The sequence below is a fragment of the Schistocerca serialis genome, chromosome 4 (assembly GCF_023864345.2).
Source record: "Schistocerca serialis cubense isolate TAMUIC-IGC-003099 chromosome 4, iqSchSeri2.2, whole genome shotgun sequence".
Taxonomy (NCBI): domain Eukaryota; kingdom Metazoa; phylum Arthropoda; class Insecta; order Orthoptera; family Acrididae; genus Schistocerca; species Schistocerca serialis.
In genome coordinates, this window is record NC_064641.1 from 713,267,967 (window position 1) to 713,289,083 (window position 21,117).

Below are 21,117 nucleotides of genomic sequence, written 5' to 3' on the forward strand. Positions count from 1 at the left end.
ACCTCTATCCGCTCCCCCGCCCTCTTTGACAAGGCCGTTGGTAGAATGAGGCTGAGTTCTTATGCCGGAAGTCTTCGGCCGCCAATTTAGGCAGTGGCGGGGATCGAACCCGGGACCGAAGACGTTTTGATTATGAATCAAAGACGCTACCCTTAGACCACGGCTACTTTACAGTACAGTAAAAAGTTGCGATTCAGAGTTGCATGGATTGGACAAACTCTTGACAGATTGAATGGTATGGAATACATGTTGTTGTTGTTCTGTCGCAAGAGTGTACATTGAACATTTTCCAAAACTGAGCTGCCGACTAACGACAGAGACCTTTGGTTGTGTGCATCAGCTCGCTGATACTTCACTCAGTGCGTTTTATGTTTCTACTATTGCTTCGAACTCGCTGAAAAAATGTAGTTCTGGCGTATAGTAGTATTATCCATTGAATTATCACGTAAGGTATTTGCATTTTCATCACAGACCTGAAACTACTACAACTCGGAAGATGAACATTCCAAACACATTCTGAGAAGCGGACCTATTTTTGAACCACTAGACCATTTTTTAGTATTTCTAAACAACAGCCCCACATCGTGATACTGTGCGATATTTGGTTAACAAGGCGGGAGTGCAGAACGCACAAAATGCGAACATGCAAATGGTGATTTAACACTGCCCAACAGTCGTTAAACATACGGGGTGTTCAAAAGTTCAAAAAGTCCCTCCGCAGTGCCGTATGATTGTTCGCCTGCCTGGGTTACTTCCCTTCAAGTGGACTCCCCAACCTTCCACTGTTTCTTTTATCTCTGCCAGTGTCAGTAGTATCGTTGGTGTGTGTCGTTACGTGTTGAAGTGAACGTTTAAGTTTAGTTCCTTTGTTCGTTTGATTCGTTTTTGTCACTGTTAAAATGCTAACCATTGAAGAACGTGTGTTTTTAGTCGAACAAGTGTTCAAAGCTGGCGTCAAATACACAGTTTCAGTTCGTCAAACATTTAATTTAGTTTTCCCGGAGACAACACTTCCACATCGCGATACTGTGCGACAAATTTCGAAGTACGGGTTCAGTGACAGATGCACCGAGAAGTTGTCGTCTTAACGTTTTGTCTGAGGATAAACTACTCGGTATTTCCGATAAAATGCCCATGAGTCCGAACAAGTCAGTAAGAAAACTCGCCCATGAAATCGATGTTAGTGTCGGAACGGCCCACACAGATTAAGGAAATAATTAGAACTTTTTCCATACAAAGTCACAGTCGCGCAAGAAAAAAATACTGATCATGACAAGAGACTGCATTGTTGTCAATGGTTCAAAAATTTCGTTCAACAAAATGGAAGAGATATTCTTAATGAAACCTTTTTCACTAATGAGGCGTGGTTTTATTTATCCGGGTACATAAACTGGCAAAATTCTCGTATGTGGAGTACTGCAAATCCATTGTGTATTCATGAGGAACCACTTCATTCTGTGAAAATAGGAGTTTGGATTGCAATTGATCGACGTTGGATTGTGAGTCCCATATTTTTCAACGAAACAATAAACGCATAACGATACTGCAGTGATATTCTGTACCCATTCATTGGAGAACTTGTGTTACGTGAAATAATGAACGGTTATTCTCAACAAGATGGTGCAAACACGCATACAGCTCGCGTTTCAATGTCACTGCTTGTTGGTGTTTTTGGTGATTGCATAATTTCACAGGGACTTCAGCCTCCACGATCGCCTGACCTAACACAACCTGACTTTTTCTTCTGGGGTGCAGCGAAAGCAACTGTCTATAAAAACCGTCCAAAATCCATCGATGAATTGAAAACTGCAATATCCACTTTCACTGCTTCTGTCACAGAAGAAATGTTACAGTTTGTGTCTGTAAACACGATTAAACGAATTGAGTTGCGTATTCAACAACAGCGAGGTGGGGGAGAACTTTCAACATTTAATGTGAAAATTTGCAAGTAAAACTGAATATTCAATAAATTAATAACTTATATTTCACTGAGTTTCATTTCGGTATTTCACTGCGGCATACGGCATGCGCGGCTAGCAATCATACGGCGCTGCGGAGAGACCTTTTAAACACCCCGTATATCAAGTTAGGAAGTTCCCCACACTGTGGTCACAAACTATAAGAGGGTGAAGTTACTACCTTCGATGCCAAATAAAACATTGATTCTGTCTGACAGAAACCAATTGTAAGTTCCCGAACGTGTATAACAGTAGCTGCTCAAGAAATTAATATGCGATTACAGTTCTGAAATCATGGTATGTTCACATCATCCCCTATAAAATGATCGTCAGTGATGGTAAACGTTGTGACGAAACAACAATGTCTTATGAGAGTAATAGCCTGTTTCCTTTCTTATCCTTGACATGAGACCACAATGCACCCTGTTTTTAATACTGAACAGCACATACCTGGCAACATAATTGAAGAGAAGTTAACATGTGTCCACCATAGACTGAGTCTCTCTCTGTAGTGATCTATATTGCAGAATAAAAGGAGAAAAGATTCACCACACTCGAACACTTAGTTCCATGGCAGGGACACATATTCGTTTTCCCATAGCTCCATAGGCAGGTGGGATAGCAAAAGAGATCAACTAGCAGTGGTATTAGACACTGTCCAGAATGGGTTGTATGCAGCGTTGCAGGGTATATATAGGTTTATTTCTAGGGTTGGAGGTTTAGCAGAAGTGACATCAGTGTGTGTAACACCTCACACGACACACACATCTAATTTCTGGTAAGTTGTAAGGGTGTTTGTACAGAAAACTATGCTATGATAGTTCATATAGACGTGTGGGTCGCTTTGGTTGAGTTGGTATAGTACCATGCTAGCATTTGTAGTAGCAGATTCAATAGATTCAAACAGTAGGTCCCATGTTGAATGCAGATTGCAATAGCTTCCCAGCTAACTGTAGGATTCTCAACCAACTGTACGAAGTGACTCACATACTCTTTGGATGGCATAACTTTTTAACTAACACCGATTTTCGCTGTAGACACATCTTTGCGATATGGAAATTTGATATCGATGTGGACAGAAAGTTAAACTACACCATGCATACAAGAGCTCTCTGATAGATCCGAACAACCTGAATGAAAATCAAGCATACCTGAGCAGTAGCAAAAGCACAAATGAAGTCAGCACGCAGACAAGTTCCATGATGAGATCTCAGCATGCTGGAGTGGAAATCTAATCAGCATGGAGACCTGTTTCCAGACTTTGAGTTTCCACTATATCCATCACTGGCATCACTCACTCAGCTTATTTTCTGGTAAAGCTTCTCACTGTTTCTTCAAGCATATGACCATTACCAAGTATCTTCCTATCACATTCCTACAGCAGTGAAAGCTTTCAAATAAAATTGTTTTGATGTCTTCCTAACGAACCGAGCGAGGTGGCGCAGTGGTTAGCACACTGGACTTGCATTCGGGAATACGGCGGTTCAAACCCGTCTCCGGCCATCCCGATTTAGGTTTTCCGTGATTTCCCTAAATCGTTTCAGGCAAATGCCGGGATGGTTCCTTTGAAAGGGCACCATCGATTTCCTTCCCCATCCTTCCCTAATCCGACCTTGTGCTTCGTCTCTAATGACCTCGTTGTCGACGGGACGCTAAACACTAATCTCCTCCTCCTCCTCTTCCTAACGGGTGTAGTGAGATGAGGCCTGTCAGTACAGTATTCGTTGTAGCAGGCGTAAGACCACATCTGAAGAGTGAATTTATACTTATTTAGATCGAATAACGATACTTTAGCGAGGTCCCCACACGCGTTACAGGATAGATTCTGCATTTGGTGTGGCAGATTCGAAATGTGTCTGGGCCATCAGGAACACTCTCTTTTTGTGTAACACGGTATCGACGCTGTTATGTATAGCGATTTGCAAAATTCCATCGGCTGTGGGCGACTACCGGTATGCGATGGACTTGAATCCAGAAGAGACGGCGGCCTGTGACCGCCAGCGGCCGGCCGCCAAGCCGTGAGTCATTCATAGAACTGCACCTTAGTTATGGAAGCGCGAAGCTCTCCCGTCGTACTGGGAGAGTGTGCTGGAGGCTGTTGACTGCACGGTACACCCCCTAGATGGCACAGGACTCTGATGATGATGGCAGTTCAGTGTTCGTGTTGAAATGTCGTCTACAAGTACAGTATTTTCTTGTAGAAAATATTATATTTTCTTATCACATTTATTTGTCGCCTTTTTTATGGCTGTGATTCGACTTGTAAATACATATAAATGAGTTACATTCTCAAATCCCTTTTCTGCAAGCCTGGTACAATCTAGTTCGAGTGTTTGGCGGCTCTGTGATGTATGTTATGTTCCTGACGGCAAACAGCTACTGTCCATTCCACCGACAATTTATTTTTGTGAAGAATTTCACATGCATCGAATCTTAACACATTTTTGTTTGTTTAAATAAAGACGCTTGTAGAGAGACTCGAACTTGAGAGTTAGGAGAAGCAGTGACCGTACACAAGTATGGACCTGTGCAAACATTCTTAGTCGTAGACAGTAGTACCTGTATTCAGGAACTTGCATTCTAATGTCATAGAACCTATCCCAGTATCTCGAGTCTAGGCCAGTATGCTGGAATGCCACACTATCGTAAGTAGCATAACAGGTCTGAGCAGGATTCTGACGTCACAGAACCAGGACCAGTATTCATGCTCTGTGCCAGTATACCCCGGCTGTCATTTTTTATGCCAGGTCAGCCATCTTGGATTCTGATGCCGTACTATGGCTGGTGCTTGCATTCCACATTTCGTATTGTGGCATCACAGAGCCAGGGCCAGCGTTTCAAGTATGTGATAATGCACCATTTTGAAATTCCCATCGGTTTATATTAAGGACAATCATCCTCCATCTATAGGAAACACACTAGCACATTTGGGCTACTTTACAATTTCCCATTGAAATTCTGTATAATTTGAAATCCCACCATTTTATACTTATGCAATTGCCCTTTGTTTGTCAGGGGCGTTGAAAACCCCTGACTCGTCGATGGCGTCGTCAGTGACGCACTGTGCTCCAGTGCCCCTTAGATACCTACTAATAATGAATGGATAAAACACAGTTAACAACTTAATTCAACTGACACTGCAGCATACATTGTTAATTTTTATAACTTGTAAATATTAATAAATAATTTGATATTGCTTAATTTGAGACAACGAATTTCAAAACTTGCCTGTCCTGTTGAATTCCAGGAGTATGTCTTGATTATTTTTAATGTGGAGAACGACCTCTTCACTGTGGCTATAGTTACAGGAAGTGTAGCCGATATCTTCAGAAGGCTGTTGATGTTTAGATACATGTCGAGTGCTAGTAGAAATCCTTGGGTAACAGAAGAAATATTGAATTTAATTGATGAAAGGATAAAATATAAAAATGCAGTAAATAAAGTAGGCAAAAAGGAATACAAACGTCTCGACAGGAAGTGCAATATGGCTAAGTAGGGATAGCTAGAGGATAAATGTAAGGATATAGAGACTTATCTCACTAGGGGTAAGATAGATACTGCCTACAGGAAAATTAAAGAGACCTTTGGAGAAAAGAGAACCACTTGTATGAATATCAAGAGCTCAGATGGAAACCCAATTCTAAGCAAAGAAGGGAAAGCAGAAAGGTGGAAGGAGTATATAGAGGGTGTATACAAGAGCGATATACTTGAGGACAATATTATGGAAATGGAAGACAATGTAGACGAAGATGAAATGTGAGAGATGATTTTGCGTGAAGAGTTTGACAGAGCACTGAAAGACCTGAGTCGAAACAAGGCCTCGGGAGTAGACAACATTCCATTAGAACTACTGACGGCCTTGGGAGAGCCAATCCTGACAAAACTCTACCATCTGGTGAGCAAGATGTATGAGACAGGTGAAATAACCTCAGACTTCAAGAAGAATATAATAATTCCAATCCTAAAGAAAACAACTGTTGACAGATGTGAAAATTACCGAAATATCAGATTAATAAGCCACGGCTGCAAAATACTAACACGAATTCTTAACAGATGAATGGAAAAACTGGTAGAAGCTGACCTCGGGAAAGATCAGTTTGGATTACATAGAAATGTTGAAACACGTGAGGCAATACTGACCCTATGACTTATCTTAGAAAATAGATCAAGGAAAGGCAAACCTACGTTTCTAGCATTTGTAGACTTAGAGAAATCTTTTTACAATGTTGACTGGAATACCCTCTTCCAAATTCTGAAGGTGGCAGGGTTAAATACAGGGAGCAAAAGGCTATTTACAATTTGTACAGAAACCACATGGCAGTTATAAGAGTCGAGGGACATGAAAGGGAAGCAGTGGTTGGGAAGGGAGCTATTCAATCTGTATATTGAGCAAGCAGTAAAGGAAACAAAAGAAAAATTCGTAGTAGGTATTAAAATACATGGAGAAGAAATAAAAACTTTGAGGTTCGCCGATGACATTGTAATTCTGTCAGAGACAGCAAAGGACCTGGAAGAGCAGCTGAACGGAATGGACAGTGTCTAGAAAGGAGGATATAAGATGAACACCAACAAAAGCAAAACGAGTATAATGGAATGCAGTCGAATTAAATCGGGCGATGCTGAGGGTATTAAATGGTTCAAATGGCTCTGAGCACTATGGGACTTAACATCTTAGGTCATCAGTCCCTTAGGACTTTTTTTTTTTTTAAAAAAAAATCTTTATTTCATAAATAATAATTATACATAATTGACCCACCACCTTAGTGATTAGTGGGTCCTATATTTCTACTTTTTTATACAATAGCAGCTTCTACATTTTACTTAACTACAGACAGTTCTTCGATTATTACTAGGCAGACTACTTCATATTTTACTAGTTAGCATAATTCCTAGTTACTACAAAAGGGGTAGTACTAACTGCCTGCAGCGTTACAGTTGTGCCAGTGTTAGTATAAACCTACTTTGAAGCCTTGCTCATAGAGCTAACCCCTATGAGCGTGCCCCTGGCACAGGGCAGGCAAGGGATAGTATATCGCTGCAGGTTCATAATTTACTATCCTATTCTAATTGACTAAATCTACTTCCTATTCTACGTCATAATCGGTGCGTTGTCTCTAATCGGTATCACCCCAGTCCCCCTGGTCCTGGCCGTGGCGAATTCCAACTGTAAGTCGACCTATCCACGAACAGGCGGTATGGGATTGGGGCAGTGGTCGCAATCAGTGATTTCTATTTAATTATGCGTGAAGGTCTCTCAAAAAGGTTTTTAATACCTTTTGTGATACCTCGTTTGCTAGCGTATTCAGTCTCTGAAAGGTCTCCTCTTGACTTAAAAGGTCATAGGTATTTGTATTTGGTAGTTGTCGTCTCAATGTCCCGGCTACATCATCGAAAAGGGGGCACTCATAAACCACATGGTCAGGAGTACCCTCCGGTGCGCCACAGTCGCACGCAGGCGTCGCCCTTTTCCCAAACCGACTTAGATAAGTCGGATATGGGCCATGACCGGTGAGGAAGTGGAACATCCCCCGAGTTGGCTCGAAATACTTCATTTTTAATCTTTCCTTAACATCTGGTAGGAACTGAAAGGTTCTTCTATCTCCTGCCATAGATCTACCCCCCTTTCCCTGATCTCCCCTTTTTCCCTGACTGGTGCCCCCATAATTTCCTCTACTTTGGTGATATTATCCTTTTTGGCCCAGTACCATGCAGCCTGTTCCCTAATCTTTATATCTAAGGGACAGAGCCCCATTATGATTAGCAGGGCTCCTCCTGGAGATGTTCTGTAAGCTCCCACGGACCTTAATATCATGTTCCTTTGTACTCTCCTCACCGTCATGGCAGGCACCACCCTCGTGAGCCTGTGAGCCCAGACTCCCGAGCCGTAACCCACTATTGACGTCAGTGTACTGTTGTGATACAGCTTGATTAAATGAGGCGGGAGGTGGAATCTCTTGTGTCCTATGGAAATCAGGTTATTTAATAATTGTAGAGCTTTCTGGGCTACGGTTTCTATGTGCTTTGCAAAGTTCCACCTTTCATCGATGATGAGTCCCAAGTAGCGCGTTTCTCGTCTCCGAAGAACGGGCGTACCGTCGATTCTCACAGTCGGGTTTCTCATTAACTGTCCTTTAAGTAATAGGTAAGTCGACTTGTTTGGTGAGATAGTCATTTTGGTGTACGGCACCATAGTTGTAGTTTATTTAGTGCTCTTTCTATTTTTGGTTCTATGTCCTCGCGACTTCGGCCGCCGACCACCAGGAGGAGGTCGTCAGCGTATGCTATCACCTCTAGCACCTCTTCGCTCTGTTGCAGGCTACCCAGAAGAGGCTCCATGTGGATGTCCCAAAAATGGGGACCCAACACGGAGCCCTGGGGGCAACCCTTGGTGATAGTTTTCCGGACTTTCCCGCTAGGGGATGGTAGCCAAACCTCCCGATCTTCACAATAGCTCCTCAAACATCCATGTAGCAGCCCTGGACACTCCTTCTCCCGAAGGCAGAAGAAGAGCGAAGGCCACCACAGGTTGTCGAAGGCGCCACTGATATCCACCATGATGCCAACGACATACTTACACGAGGCTGAGCCGCAGACCTCGGCCGCTAGGGCAATTGCATCAGATGCCGATCGCCCTGGCCTAAAGCCGAATTGCCTGCCGCTCATCCCATGCAGCATGCGGCGAGCAGTCAGTCTGTTCGCTAATAACTTTTCAAGGAGTTTGCCAAAACCGTCCATCAGGCAGATGGGCCTGTAGGATTTGGCTTCAGCAGGGTCCTTCTCGGGGCCTTTCTTAATAATTACCACATTTGCGGTTTTCCATATTTTAGGAAATTTGCCTTGTCTGAGGCATGCGTTATAGAGATGTGTGAGTGGCGCAACTAGCTGTGGGGCTAAGAACTGCACTGCCTCCGCCACAATGCCGTCTGGCCCGGGTGCTTTTCCTTTCTTTAAGGACTTGATAAGAGCAGCAACTTCCTCTTCAGAGAAGGAGAGGACCGCTTCGTCATTTGCATACCTATGAAGGTCTTCATTCCGTAATTGACGCTGTTCTTCGGTGTCATTATTCCTGTCATCGTCAGGCAACAGCGATCGGAGGAGGACCTCGGTAGTTTCCTGCCAAGATTCCGTCATTCCGTCGCTGTGCCTGAGCGTTGATATCATCGTTGGGGAGCGGATCTTCTCCCTCACCCTCACCAATCTATATGGCACACCCCAAGGATCGAGGGCCAGCTGATTGGTTACAAAATTTTCCCAGCTATTTATTCTGATTTTCTGTAGCTCTTTTTGAAAGTTGTCCTTTGCCTCCCGGTATAACTGCAGCCATCTTTGCTTTTCCCACCAGACGACACTGCGCTGGTAGTGCTTCCTCAGTCTCCTGACAGACTGACGTAGTTCTTGTAGCTCAGCTGACCATAGTGCCGGTGTGGCCGCCACGGCCCTCCTCCTGGTTGGTACGGCCGCCTTAATCGCCCTTGTTATTGCACGTACCAGTCCCTCGGCTCTGTCGTCCACGTTGAAGTCCTGTCGTTCGTCTCCTTCTGGTAATGGAGGAATGTCGCACTCTCTGGCTAGGCGTTCCCAGTCTGTTTTCCTGAAATATCTTTGCACTTCCCACCCCATGGCCCAGTGGCACTCTCTATCTCCTACAATAAAAGTGATTAGATTATGATCACTGGTGGTGGCATTGTCTTCCACTCTCCACTCCTGTAGCATATTCACTGCGTTTGGCGTGACCAATGTCACGTCAATGTTAGTGCCCTGTCCTCCTCCAGCCACGTAGGTGGGGGGATTGCCTGGTCTGTTTGCCACCACTAGTTGAAGAGCCATTATCGTTTCCTCTGTTTTAGCACCATTTTCATCCCTTGTGCCACTGTACCATAGGGGGGGATTTGGCGTTTATGTCAGCAGTTATAATGATTTTGCGTCCCCGCAACGCCGTGGCCACACTCGCTAGATGATCTAAGTGTTGTTCAATTCTATCTCCGTACTGAAAGTACATGTTAATAATGATAACAATTCCAGCAGGAGATTGTATCTCCACGACGTTGCAGTGACTATTGGAGTACTGTGACAGAGGTGTTGCACACAGTGCAGTGTTTGTTATCAGAATGGCCGCTCTGGGGTTGTCCCCACTGCTAACAATTTGCCATGTTGCGGCAATGAACGCAACTTTTCCAGCCAGAGTGTACGGCTCCTGTAAACAGAGTATGTCCAGTCTCTTTTCCACCACTTCCTTTCGGAGCTCCTGCATTACTAGTCGACTGTTATGAGTATTGCGTTGTCCAACTTTCATTCTAGTCATCATGGAAAGTAAGTATGTATGTGGTCATGAGGCCAGGTTTTGTTCCAGTCATATGCCAGTCGTCCGTTTGCCATTACTGATTGATGGTAAATTTCATCCAGGTCAAATTTTTCTCCTCGTCTTTCAAACACTTTTTTGAGTAGGTCCCGCAGTGCTCCGAAGTCAGTGGGGAGGTTCACCGACTTTAATTGTATTCTGTCCACAGCCTCCATCACCGAGAAGGTTACCCTCCGTCCGTACTCGTGTCCTACCCGGACCACATGTCGTAAGGCAGTGGTCAGGGTAGTCGGCTGCTCCAGTCTAGCTAGTTGCATGGTGTACTCAAGATTTGGGTACACCCTTACCGGGTCTACAGGTGGCAACCTGACCACCGGGCTGTCTTTGGTGATGTAGTTGGCAGCGGAGCTTGTAATGGTGTTTACTTGGACAGGTATGGCAGCTTTATCTGCCGCTACCACAGGATGCTCTTGCCGTTGTAGATTTTTAATCGGCAGCGTGTCCCGGCATTGGGAGGAGGGAACTCTGACCTCTGCGGGGAGCTCGGTTTGAATGCCAATGTCCCTGGTGGGGGACTCTGTTTGTATAGATTTGTCGACTGTTGGTACGTCGGCGCTGACGAGCGACTTTAGGAAATTTCTGAATCTGCTTGCTCTCATAGCATCCCTCCTCCTTTTGCTCGGGGATTTATGCTTTGGCATCCTGTATGTTGTGCCGTTTTCAGCCATAGTCGATTCGAGATATTAATCTCTGTTCAAGCATCCTGTAGGTAGGGCAGTTTCGTCCTGTGGCTCCACAAGACTTCTTGCCACGACTCTTGCAAGGGATGCAAACACTTGTGGCCTTGCAATCTTTCCGGGTGTGTCCGTTGTCACCGCATTTGGAGCAGGCCGACCCCCTGGTGCAATGCCTCAGAATGTGGTCCAAGTCGCCGCAGTTATGGCAACGAGGTACCACAATGTAATCTCTGGTATTTATAGCATGGAATCCCACGTATAGTCTGCCCAGTACTGTTATTTTTCTCCACATTCTTGCGGAGACCTCGGCAACGTGATGTACGACATCACGATCCCGAGGACCCGTCTTAAATCTCAGTTTAAAGCTATTTTGAAAATCATTTTCATTCATGTCCTCAAAGTTTTGTTTTCTGATTGCTTCACCCAGTTCCTCGTTTGTCATTACTGTAGGAACATCATACAGTATGACCAATGGGTTCCTCTTTTTTGGGGGTTCGCATTTTACAACTGCGTTTAGTTTCGGATTATTCAGAAGCTTGTTTTTGTCCTCTTCCGACGCAACTTCTACGATTACCGAGTTGCGGCTTGGTTTGACACGTTTAATCTTTATCTTGTCTTTTACAGGGTCGATTGTGGTAGTAAGAAGTTCCTGTATCCTTTTGACACTGGTATCTTGTCCCGGCAAGGTCCTAAGAAAGACTGCCGTCTCTTGTTTTTTAGTCACCCTGTCTATTGCTTCTTTCGTATTGTTTTGTCTGGTGGGGGCTTGTGCAGCCACCGCCGCCCAGGTCTTGCTCGGTTGTTGTTGCTGTTGTCTCATACAGGTGTTCTCTTTTTCCAGCTCCTCTACACGTCCTTCCAATTTTGCATGGGCAATTGCCCATGCAGCCAATTCATTTTTTATTTGCAGGATTGCCGCCTGGCTTATCTTTCCATTCTTTATACTTTGCTCCAGGAGCAACGTAATTTTTGAATGCCTTTTCATTACTGTGTAGTCCTCCTCAGCCTGCCCCACCTCGTCCTGAGGAGAGGGATCAGGCACAAAAGAAGTTCTCGAAGGCGCACTAGTATCACTCGCCTCTGATGTCGCCATTTTGTACGAATGATAGAAAGAAGTGGGAGCCCGTCTCTTACCCCGGACCGGCTCCTCGGGCATAGGGGGGGGGGGGGGGGGCGGAATTCTGCAGCTCGCCCACCGACCTCGCCCCTAGGTCAAGGGCACTTCGGAGCTGCTGGGTTCAGCGCACCGTCACCAGTGCACTGGTCCCCCTCGGTGACTCCGTCATCGACGATTTCACGCGACGCTCCTCGGCAACTGCACCCCGCACTCCGGAGAGGCGGATGCACCTCTCGCCCTTCGCCGCCTACTTGCCCGAGTTTCCACCTCTCGGCCAAGGACCCACTCCTACTCAGGTGGCGGGCCGGTACCCCAGACGTTCGGCGGTCTGGACCCATCTAACCTGGCCCAGGCGATGTCACCACCTCCTGGGTTTGGCAGAACACGCCCCGGTTACCCAGGGGCGCGGCGAAGCACCCTTGCCGACTCGCGCCGCGATCCCACGCCCACAAACGAGATCGCCGTCATGCAGAGCACCTGCTGGACTGTGCCCTGCGAACAGAAAGGGACTGGTGTTCGGTCCCTCGACACAGCTCCCCCTGTGCCTCCCTTAGAACTTAAAACTACTTAAATCTAAATAACCTAAGGACATCACACACATCCATGCCCGAGGCAGGATTCGAACCTGCGACCGTAGCAGTCCCGCGGTTCCAGACTGCAGCGCCTAGAACCGCAAGACCACCGCGGCCGGCCGCTGAGGGTATTAGATTAGGAAATGAGACACTTATTGTAGTAAAGGAGTTTTGCTATTTGGGGAGCAAAATAACTGATGATGGTCGAAGTAGAGAGGATATAAAATGTAGACTGGCAATGCCAAGGAAAGCGTTTCTGAAGAAGAGAAATTTGTTAACATCGAGTATAGATTTAAGTGTCAGGAAGTCGCTTCTGAAAGTATTTGTATAGAGTGTAGCCATGTATGGAAGTGAAACGTGGACGATAAACAGTTTAGACAAGAAGAGAATAGAAGTTTTCGAAATGTGGTGCTACAGAAGAATGCTGAAGGTTAGATGGGTAGATCACATAACTAATGAGCAGGTATTGAATAGAATTGGGGAGAAGAGGGGCTTGTGGCACTCCCTGACTAGGAGAAGGGATCGGTTTGTAGGACATGTTCTGAGACATCAAGGGATCTCTAATTTAGTATTGGAGGACAGCGTGGAGGGTAAAAAAACGTAGAGGTGGACCAAGGGATGAATACACTAAGCAGATTCAGAAGGATGTAGGTTGCAGTAGGTACTGAGAGATGAAGAAGCTTGCACAGGATAGAGTAGCATGGAGAGCTGCATCAAACCAGTCTCAGGACTGAAGACAACACAACAACATTATTGCATAATTTCAGTGTTTTCATTGCAGATGAAGGTCTGGAACTTCTTTAACAGATTACCTTCTCCATGAATGTAATTCGGCAAGAATGTCTTCAGCTTTACATTCCATACCTTAAATGCAGAACTCAGTTAATACCTTGAACTGTTCTTGTTATCACTATTGAAGAGTATTTCGCTGGCTGAAATCGAAACCAGTGAAGAACATCCAGAAACCTGTATGTTATGTTCTGCAAACTTTAACTCCGTTATAAAATAATCTAAAAATGTAATAAAGACTACCCCTTGGTAATACTTTTCGGGATCACGCATCAAGTAGTTTGGCCTGGTCTTTTGGCTCTTAACTTTCCGGGAGACCAAGACTGAGATGTCCAGCTGTTGACAAATTTCAGTTGCTCTCTCAAAAGCAGTTTCAAAAGTTCTTGTCGCATGTACCTCAGAACTGCCGGTTCTGCTTTAGTATCTTCAGCTACTTCTATGGCTTCTGTCAAACTCAACGTTGGGTTTCTGAAGTCACATTTCCACTCTTCAAGTGCTTATTCCCAACAGATCTGTCTTCTAGAGCATTACCCCTATTTTTATGCATTTAAAAGGTCACTAGGAACTAACTATTTATGGGATATTTAAGTGGCAATCCCCTAATCTTCATATTGAATGGATGATACAAAAGTTACATTTATCGTCATTTAAGGTTAACATGATTAAATTAACACAATTGTTTAATAACAATTCACTCTTCCAGAATACAGATAAAAGAAGCTCATGCTGGAATATCATTTCAGTGGAACTGGACAAACTATCTCAATCGTGCTCAGTTCTCCAATTCCCTCCTTGCTATCAGTGTGACGAAATGTTTTGATACTTCCACAGACTCTTATTTGCCCCTTAACCCTCATGTACACAAACAGGCATTCAGTGATTTCTTAGTAATCCTAGGACACAGCCTCCAGATGTTGTTATGCCATTAGAAATAGGACCAACTTGCTTGTTAGGCCACATCATTGTTACAACACTACGAATGATATTTTGAGACACTCTAAAATCTAAAGCATTAAAAGTTTTTGGTAACCACTATATTGTTTAAGCCATAGTTGTTTTATTTCAAGTTTTAGTGATCACAGTCTTAACAGTTCAAGTGTACAGTCACAGGGAGAAGTCGCTAAGTGTTGTCTTTGCTAAGTTACTCTTCGACCTGAATGGAGTGTGAGATATGGAGAATGCAGGAAGGAGAACTTTGTCGCCACGTTGAGGAAGGATCAACAGGGGGAATGCTATCTGTTTGCTATAAATGGTGCAACTTAAAACATACGTACACGTTGATAATCTGCGACTATAGTACAAATTATACACACAAGTAACCAGGTTATGTGAAAGTATATCATCGAGTTGCAAACACATTCGTTACGCTATTTATTTTTCAGTTGACACACACACAACACGATTTCGCCGCTCTGCTATAGTGCTAAAGCTCTTGATCACCTAAGATGGCAGCAGTAGTTATAAACGTGAGAAATCAACACGAAGTACACCGACATGTATTGATAACAAGCAGGGAGTCAAGCTCGACTTATCATCGTCAGTTTACAGGAATTTTGCCACTGCTGCCAGGCTTCGCAATCTAATAGTAAGTAAGTGTTCAAACTCAAAATTTAGTTTCATATTCAATACGACTAACAATTACCATATTTCAACGTGAGAGACTTTAAAGCCACTTTAAAAAAAGTACTTCGTGGCTCTGGGCAGCCTGGGGAGAGGGAAGGTGTTGATCCCCTCGTCCCCCCCCCCCCTGCTCCTCCGTATCTATACCCGCTAAGAGCACTATCCGTGAATTTGCTAAAAGTGGTGTAATTTTGTAGCTCATCCGAACGGCAAACTCACTTGGTTTTAATTCCCCTTCTTCCTCCTCTTGAGACACTTTCCTTATAAATTTTCAAGCCTCTCGTAGACGCTCTCTGTTATTGCTGTTAGGTGGCACCGCTGTCAAAACTGACCCTCCTCTACTTCACAGTTGCTGCTTCTCCAGTATTGTTGTGACCACAGTGGGCGCTTACATTTCCCTCACTCCCCACAACACCATAACTGCACCGTAAGATGGTATTTTTCGTGATTAGGGTGTTATCCACTTTTTGCGCTTAAGAACACGATTAATGCGGAAGTGTTACTGCGCACAGCAGAGGAATAGTTCGGAGATGATGATTGTATCAGCGTGACTCTTCACGCTGTCATAAAGCAGCATCTGTGAGTCAACGGTTTGTAGACAATGACATTCCTGAAATGGACTGGTCTGCTCTGAGACTCGAGCTGAGCCAGTGGACATCTTTGGGATGAGTCAGAACGTCGACTTCGCTCCAGACCCCAGTGTTCAACATGACTACTTTCTCTCAACATGACTACCTTCTCTGGTTTCGGCTCTTGGGGAAGAATGAGCTGCCATTCCTTCACAGACTTTCAGACACGTCATTGAAAGTGTCCCCAACAGATTTCAAGCTGTCATAAAGGCGAAGGGTGGTCACACCCCGTTCACTGATAGCTGTCCGGATGCTTTTGATCAGATAGTGTACGGCATCTTGCACTGGAACCATAGCGTTCTTATTCACGCTGGTTCAGAATACGGTGTTTTCAAGTTGATGCACACCGATAACATCTCTGACTTTCTTGACGAACTAAGTCCCGCCTCCTTCCTCCTTTCCCTCCCACCAGCCACGCGTCAACATACCACCACCTTTTTGCAAAGTGCCGCAGAAACCTGAGAGCTTGATATCTGACAATGAAACAGCAACTTCTATGGTATGTGAAATAAGTGATTTACATACATGGACAAAATATCCGTATGATGGTAAGTTTCGAAACTCTCCATATTTTTAAAAGATGAGTAGCTTGGTAAGTATCATGTTTTAAACACGAAAAGTTGGCCGAGCCGAGTTCCTCTACACTGTTCAATCCTTCCGACACACTATGCGCATCCAGTGTTGCCTACAACCACTTTTACATATTGCATGCTCTTACGAAATTTCAGGATCTCTAACATTTATGCACACTACCACGTTTGCTGAGCCGTGGTGTTCCCGTTTTACTATTGTTATGGGTATCGTATTCCTCTGTTTGTTACATGTCGAATGAAATTTTTGGAAGAACACCTAAATCATTCTTTTATTTTCAATGTTGGCTCATTTTGCATATTTCTTGTACCACACGAAAAGTGCCACAGAATCGATGACGAACACATCTCTTTCTCTTATGATAATCTATAGATACTCATCAATCATATCACCTTTCCGAAAAAGGAAAATGTTCTTTACATTACAGTGAATCGCGCAGATTAGAAAGGCTTTGTTGCGGAAACTTGGCACACAACTGAGTCCGGTGTTTTCATTGCGTTACGTTTTTGTTCTGCTCTGCTTGCACTTCAAATGTTCGCCGCTAGGTGACAGTAGACCCGTAGTAGCGAGTTTGGCAACCATGAAGATGGCTGATGGATCCACTATTTTAAGGAGAAATAGGCCTGGGACAAAAGCGAAGGTGCGAAAAGTTTTGTGTGTGTCGTTTCATTGTTATTATTCACACATTGGTGAACGAAAGCGATCTTAAAGTGTATGGTTACTGTCAGTTTTTCTTCGTAATTCGTGTACCTGGGAATGAGCGACTACGTTCCTGTCAATATGAACTTTCCATGCGAAATGTTCATATTTAAGCAGTTACTGTGCTCATTTACAGTACTGTGAAGTCAAAGCTTGCAGTATATAGCAAATAAAATTATCCAAAGCGGCAAGTTAAAGTCAGACGCCAGGAAACTAAAGTACATTTCAATATATGCAGCTGCGTTGATCTGAACATTAGCATATGCCTTTTTATAAATTGTAACAGCTGACATACTATATCGTATACTCTATCTGTAGGATTTCAGTCGTTGGCCAGATGAACCATTCGAAGAAATGGATAGCACACTTGCTGTACAGCAATACATTCAGCAACAGATACGAAGAGACCCAGCAAATATTGATCTTATTCTCACCCGGCCAGAATCGCAGGATGAAGGCGTTTGGAAATACGAACACTTAAGGTATTATTTGTCACAACTTTTTCTTCTCATTGCGCATGTTCGCGTCGTGATAGTAGTGTTGTCAGTACAGTAATTAGTTGACAAACGAAAGAATCTTGCATTAAAAACTAAATACATCTTAGTTGGAAAGAGTAATTTGCATAGGTATGTTGCACCTAAGTTGTTCATGCTTCCAATTGTGTTATGTGGGTGCTGTATCATTTTATGCATAGAGACTATATTAATGTTTATGTTTTTAATTACAGTACAACTAGCTGAATTGCTGAGAGTCCTGTTTGATTTCTTAGTGTGTCTTGTTTTATCTTTCAAAGTGAGTTAATAATATGAATTAACTTGTTACACATTGTCAACATATGTGGCCGGTTCATGCATAATGTGTCACAAACAATCGTGAATTTTTGTATGTCAGTTTAGTTAAGTATGCAGTTTTGTCAGTTGGATTGAGATGTCACCTCCAGTAAATAAATGACATTCGTAACTGCACAATACAGGATCTAGCAGTACAAGTTGTTAGATTGTAGATAAAGATAAGGTAGATATAGTGCACTGCTCTTAGAATTACAAAACAAATTATTCGGATAATTTTTTTGCTACATGAAGTATCACATTTCTTATTGTTACAGTCAAAATACTTACATGCCTAAGTAACACAATTAATCTAAAAATATAGACATGTTGAGGAACTGGATAATGATATTATTATATGTCAGTAGTCAGTGCATGTGCTGCAGTAACTTCACACACGTGTACATCTTTACACTTTTCCATTACAACTATTAACTACAGTAAATTTTTGGTCTGCTTGACCCCCCCCCCCTCTCTCTCTCTCTCTCTCTCTCTCTCTCTCTCTCTCTCTCTCTCTCTCTCTCTCTCTCGTGTGTGTGTGTGTGTGTGTGTGTGTGTGTGTGTGTCTGTCTGTGTAAAAACTTACTCTTATTTAATGTTACAGGCAGTTCTGTATGGAGCTAAATGGTTTGGCAGTTCGTCTTCAGACTGAATGCCATCCAGAAACATGTACGCAGATGACAGCTACGGAACAGTGGATTTTTCTGTGTGCTGCACACAAAACTCCAAAGGAATGCCCAGCCATTGATTACACGAGGCACACGCTAGATGGAGCAGCTTGTTTGCTAAACAGTAACAAGTATTTTCCTAGCAGGTGCAGTATGTTGTCTGTTATTATTTAGTTTGTTTTATTTTCTTTCTTTCTAAGTGGTTCCAAAATTAACACATTTATGAAATATGTTAATTTGTACAGCAACTTCAGTATTATTGTTGCTGTCCTGCAGGGGGAGGGGGGGGGGGGGAGGAAGGCTGTAAAACAAAAAATATTTTGGGTGAAACCAGATAAGAAGGCTGAAAAGGCTTTTATCTTGTAGTAGATAAAAACAAATTTTGGTGCAGAATAAGTTTTTGTAACTGTGTACCTGGCTTGCATCCCTTCAGTTGTTTTTAGGAAAATGTTAGAATGTATTTCATTTCTGATTGTTCTGTGATGTGTAATCAAGACAGAATTTTTCCTTCTTCTTTTGTGGCGTAGGGAGAGCTGTTGTACTTAGGTAGAAATAACGTAGAAAATTTAGTAACAAAGGTAGTGCAACAGTGCATTTTGGTGAAGACAGTAAATGAGCCACTCATCACACTGTATCAGCTGTTCCACAAAACTGTGTGTATGGTAGGTAAGGTATTCACTTGTCAGAATGAAGATTCAGTCGCTAGTTGACTTGTCTAATGTATAGGAAAGATGTTGATGCCAAATGAGATGTGAAAGTTTCAGGCATTCTTGCTTGATTATGGCCTTCCAGTTTTACCGGAGGGAAGTTCTGCTTCCTTGAAGTAAGCGTCTGACCTATTCATCAACAATTTCTCATATGCTTTGGCATTTCTCTTGCCACTGCAGAGTTTGATCAGTGCACTCAAATGTTAAACTGATTTTTCTACTTCGCAACTGTTACAGTGTTGATAATACTGCCATTACTATCCGCATACTTTTTCTTTACCGCTTCCAGAGGGGGGTGCGGGGAGCGGAGAGAGGAACCGGCAGCCAGCCTTGTGAATATCGAGGGGAGCGGTGCCGTGCGAAGGGGGTAAGCTCCTCCTCGCTAATGTAGTTTTGTTGAAAAGATAAATGGGGCACACATTATCTTTTTGTGGAGCACATGTAAAATTTAAAACAGACTAACGGAACAGATAAACGCTTATTTTTTTGTTTTTATTTTACTGAAGCTGCAAGCATCTTTTAAATTTATATACTCTCATCATGGTGTAATCTGCCATAGAGTAAACACAGTTCACACAAAAATATGAGTAGAGAAAGAGAGTCATGAGTTCTGAGTGCTGTTGTGGTTGCTACTGTGCTTATGTAACCAGTTTTTTGTTAACAGCATTGATATTATGCTCAGTCACTGGAATCAGACTAATACCCGTCACGAGCTGGAAAGCAGAGAGGTAAAGAAAAATTATGTGGATAGTACACCCACAGCCATTTTGGCAATTGATACTTAGTTTTTAGGGTTTTTGTGATGTGTTTTAGGTACTGAAACCTGTATTTCTAAAATATATGGGTCAGCTGACTAGTTTTACATGCATATTCACTTGCAGTATACTAGTTAAGGGAGTGGAATGATTGTCAACAAAAAAAATTTAATTACAAGTCTCCAAGTTCTAGAATTTTTGAATCATTCTCTTTTTTTTCCACAGTAAGTCACATAATATGGATATTAAATGAAAAAAGTGTGTTGTGTTAGGTGAACATATTTCTTTGCTTCATTCAAATGGCAAATGCTGCAAGATGTTTTCGCAGCATTCTTGTTCCAAGCTTGGTCTAAGTTATGATTCATGGTGAGCTGACCAAATTTACCTGCTCATGCGATCTCAGCATGATTATAGGTGCATGGTGTATCAGTCTGCACAACTCTTATTTAAAAATATAGGATGTGGTGCACCCTGAAGGAATTTGGTTGGCCGCAGGGCATTTAGAACCCGCCCCATATCAAACCTTTGGGCTGAGGCTAGTGAGCCATCACTTCATGTCAGGTGACAACTCCTCATGATGTGACAGGCCTGTAAAACAAGACACTATCCATACCATAGACACCTACCCACCATAGCATTGCTCAGCCTCTGGTGGAAAGGCAATTTCATACTTGACACAGAGTGACATGGCCCTGTGGGACTCACGCGAAGCATTGCCCTTAGAGGTTGGTGTGGCTGGTTTTAATGTTTCATACCAAGGCTGGAGCTGATCTCCATCTTGGCTCCTAAATAGGTCCAGAATTAGTGCAGGCTTGATGAATTTTAAGACCAATTGCACTACGTATTTTATATTTTGATCATTATTTTTCAATATTTTAGATAGCATCGTAGTTTTAGAGTTGTTTACTCTGCTGGCTCAAAGTGAGGGGGATTCCACTAGCTTTTCAGGCATATTCCCCAACTTTGTCATCAGGATTCACTTTCTCTGTGGCTACAATGTATTTTCTACAGAGTTCCATGTGATCTTGAAGGCACTGGAATCAAACCTCTCCCTGCGGCTTAACCAATCTCCTCTCAGCCCTCTTGCCATGAGGAGATCGATTTAGCTAAGTTGCATATTGGGCACTGTCATTTTAGCCATCGCCATTT

At 43.3% G+C, this 21,117-nt stretch overlaps 1 protein-coding gene across 1 annotated transcript in view; it reads left to right on the plus strand.

Moving 5' to 3' along the window:
• Window positions 1-16,872: 16,872 nt before the first annotated feature.
• Window positions 16,873-21,117, plus strand: part of LOC126473232 (MOB kinase activator-like 4) — a 32,421-nt gene continuing 28,176 nt past the window's right edge. The window contains exons 1-3 of the mRNA XM_050100145.1: window positions 16,873-16,952; window positions 17,330-17,493; window positions 18,443-18,652. Of these exons, the coding sequence (XP_049956102.1) occupies window positions 16,893-16,952; window positions 17,330-17,493; window positions 18,443-18,652 (434 nt within the window). The 5' untranslated portion in view covers window positions 16,873-16,892. The remainder of the gene's footprint in view (window positions 16,953-17,329; window positions 17,494-18,442; window positions 18,653-21,117) is intronic.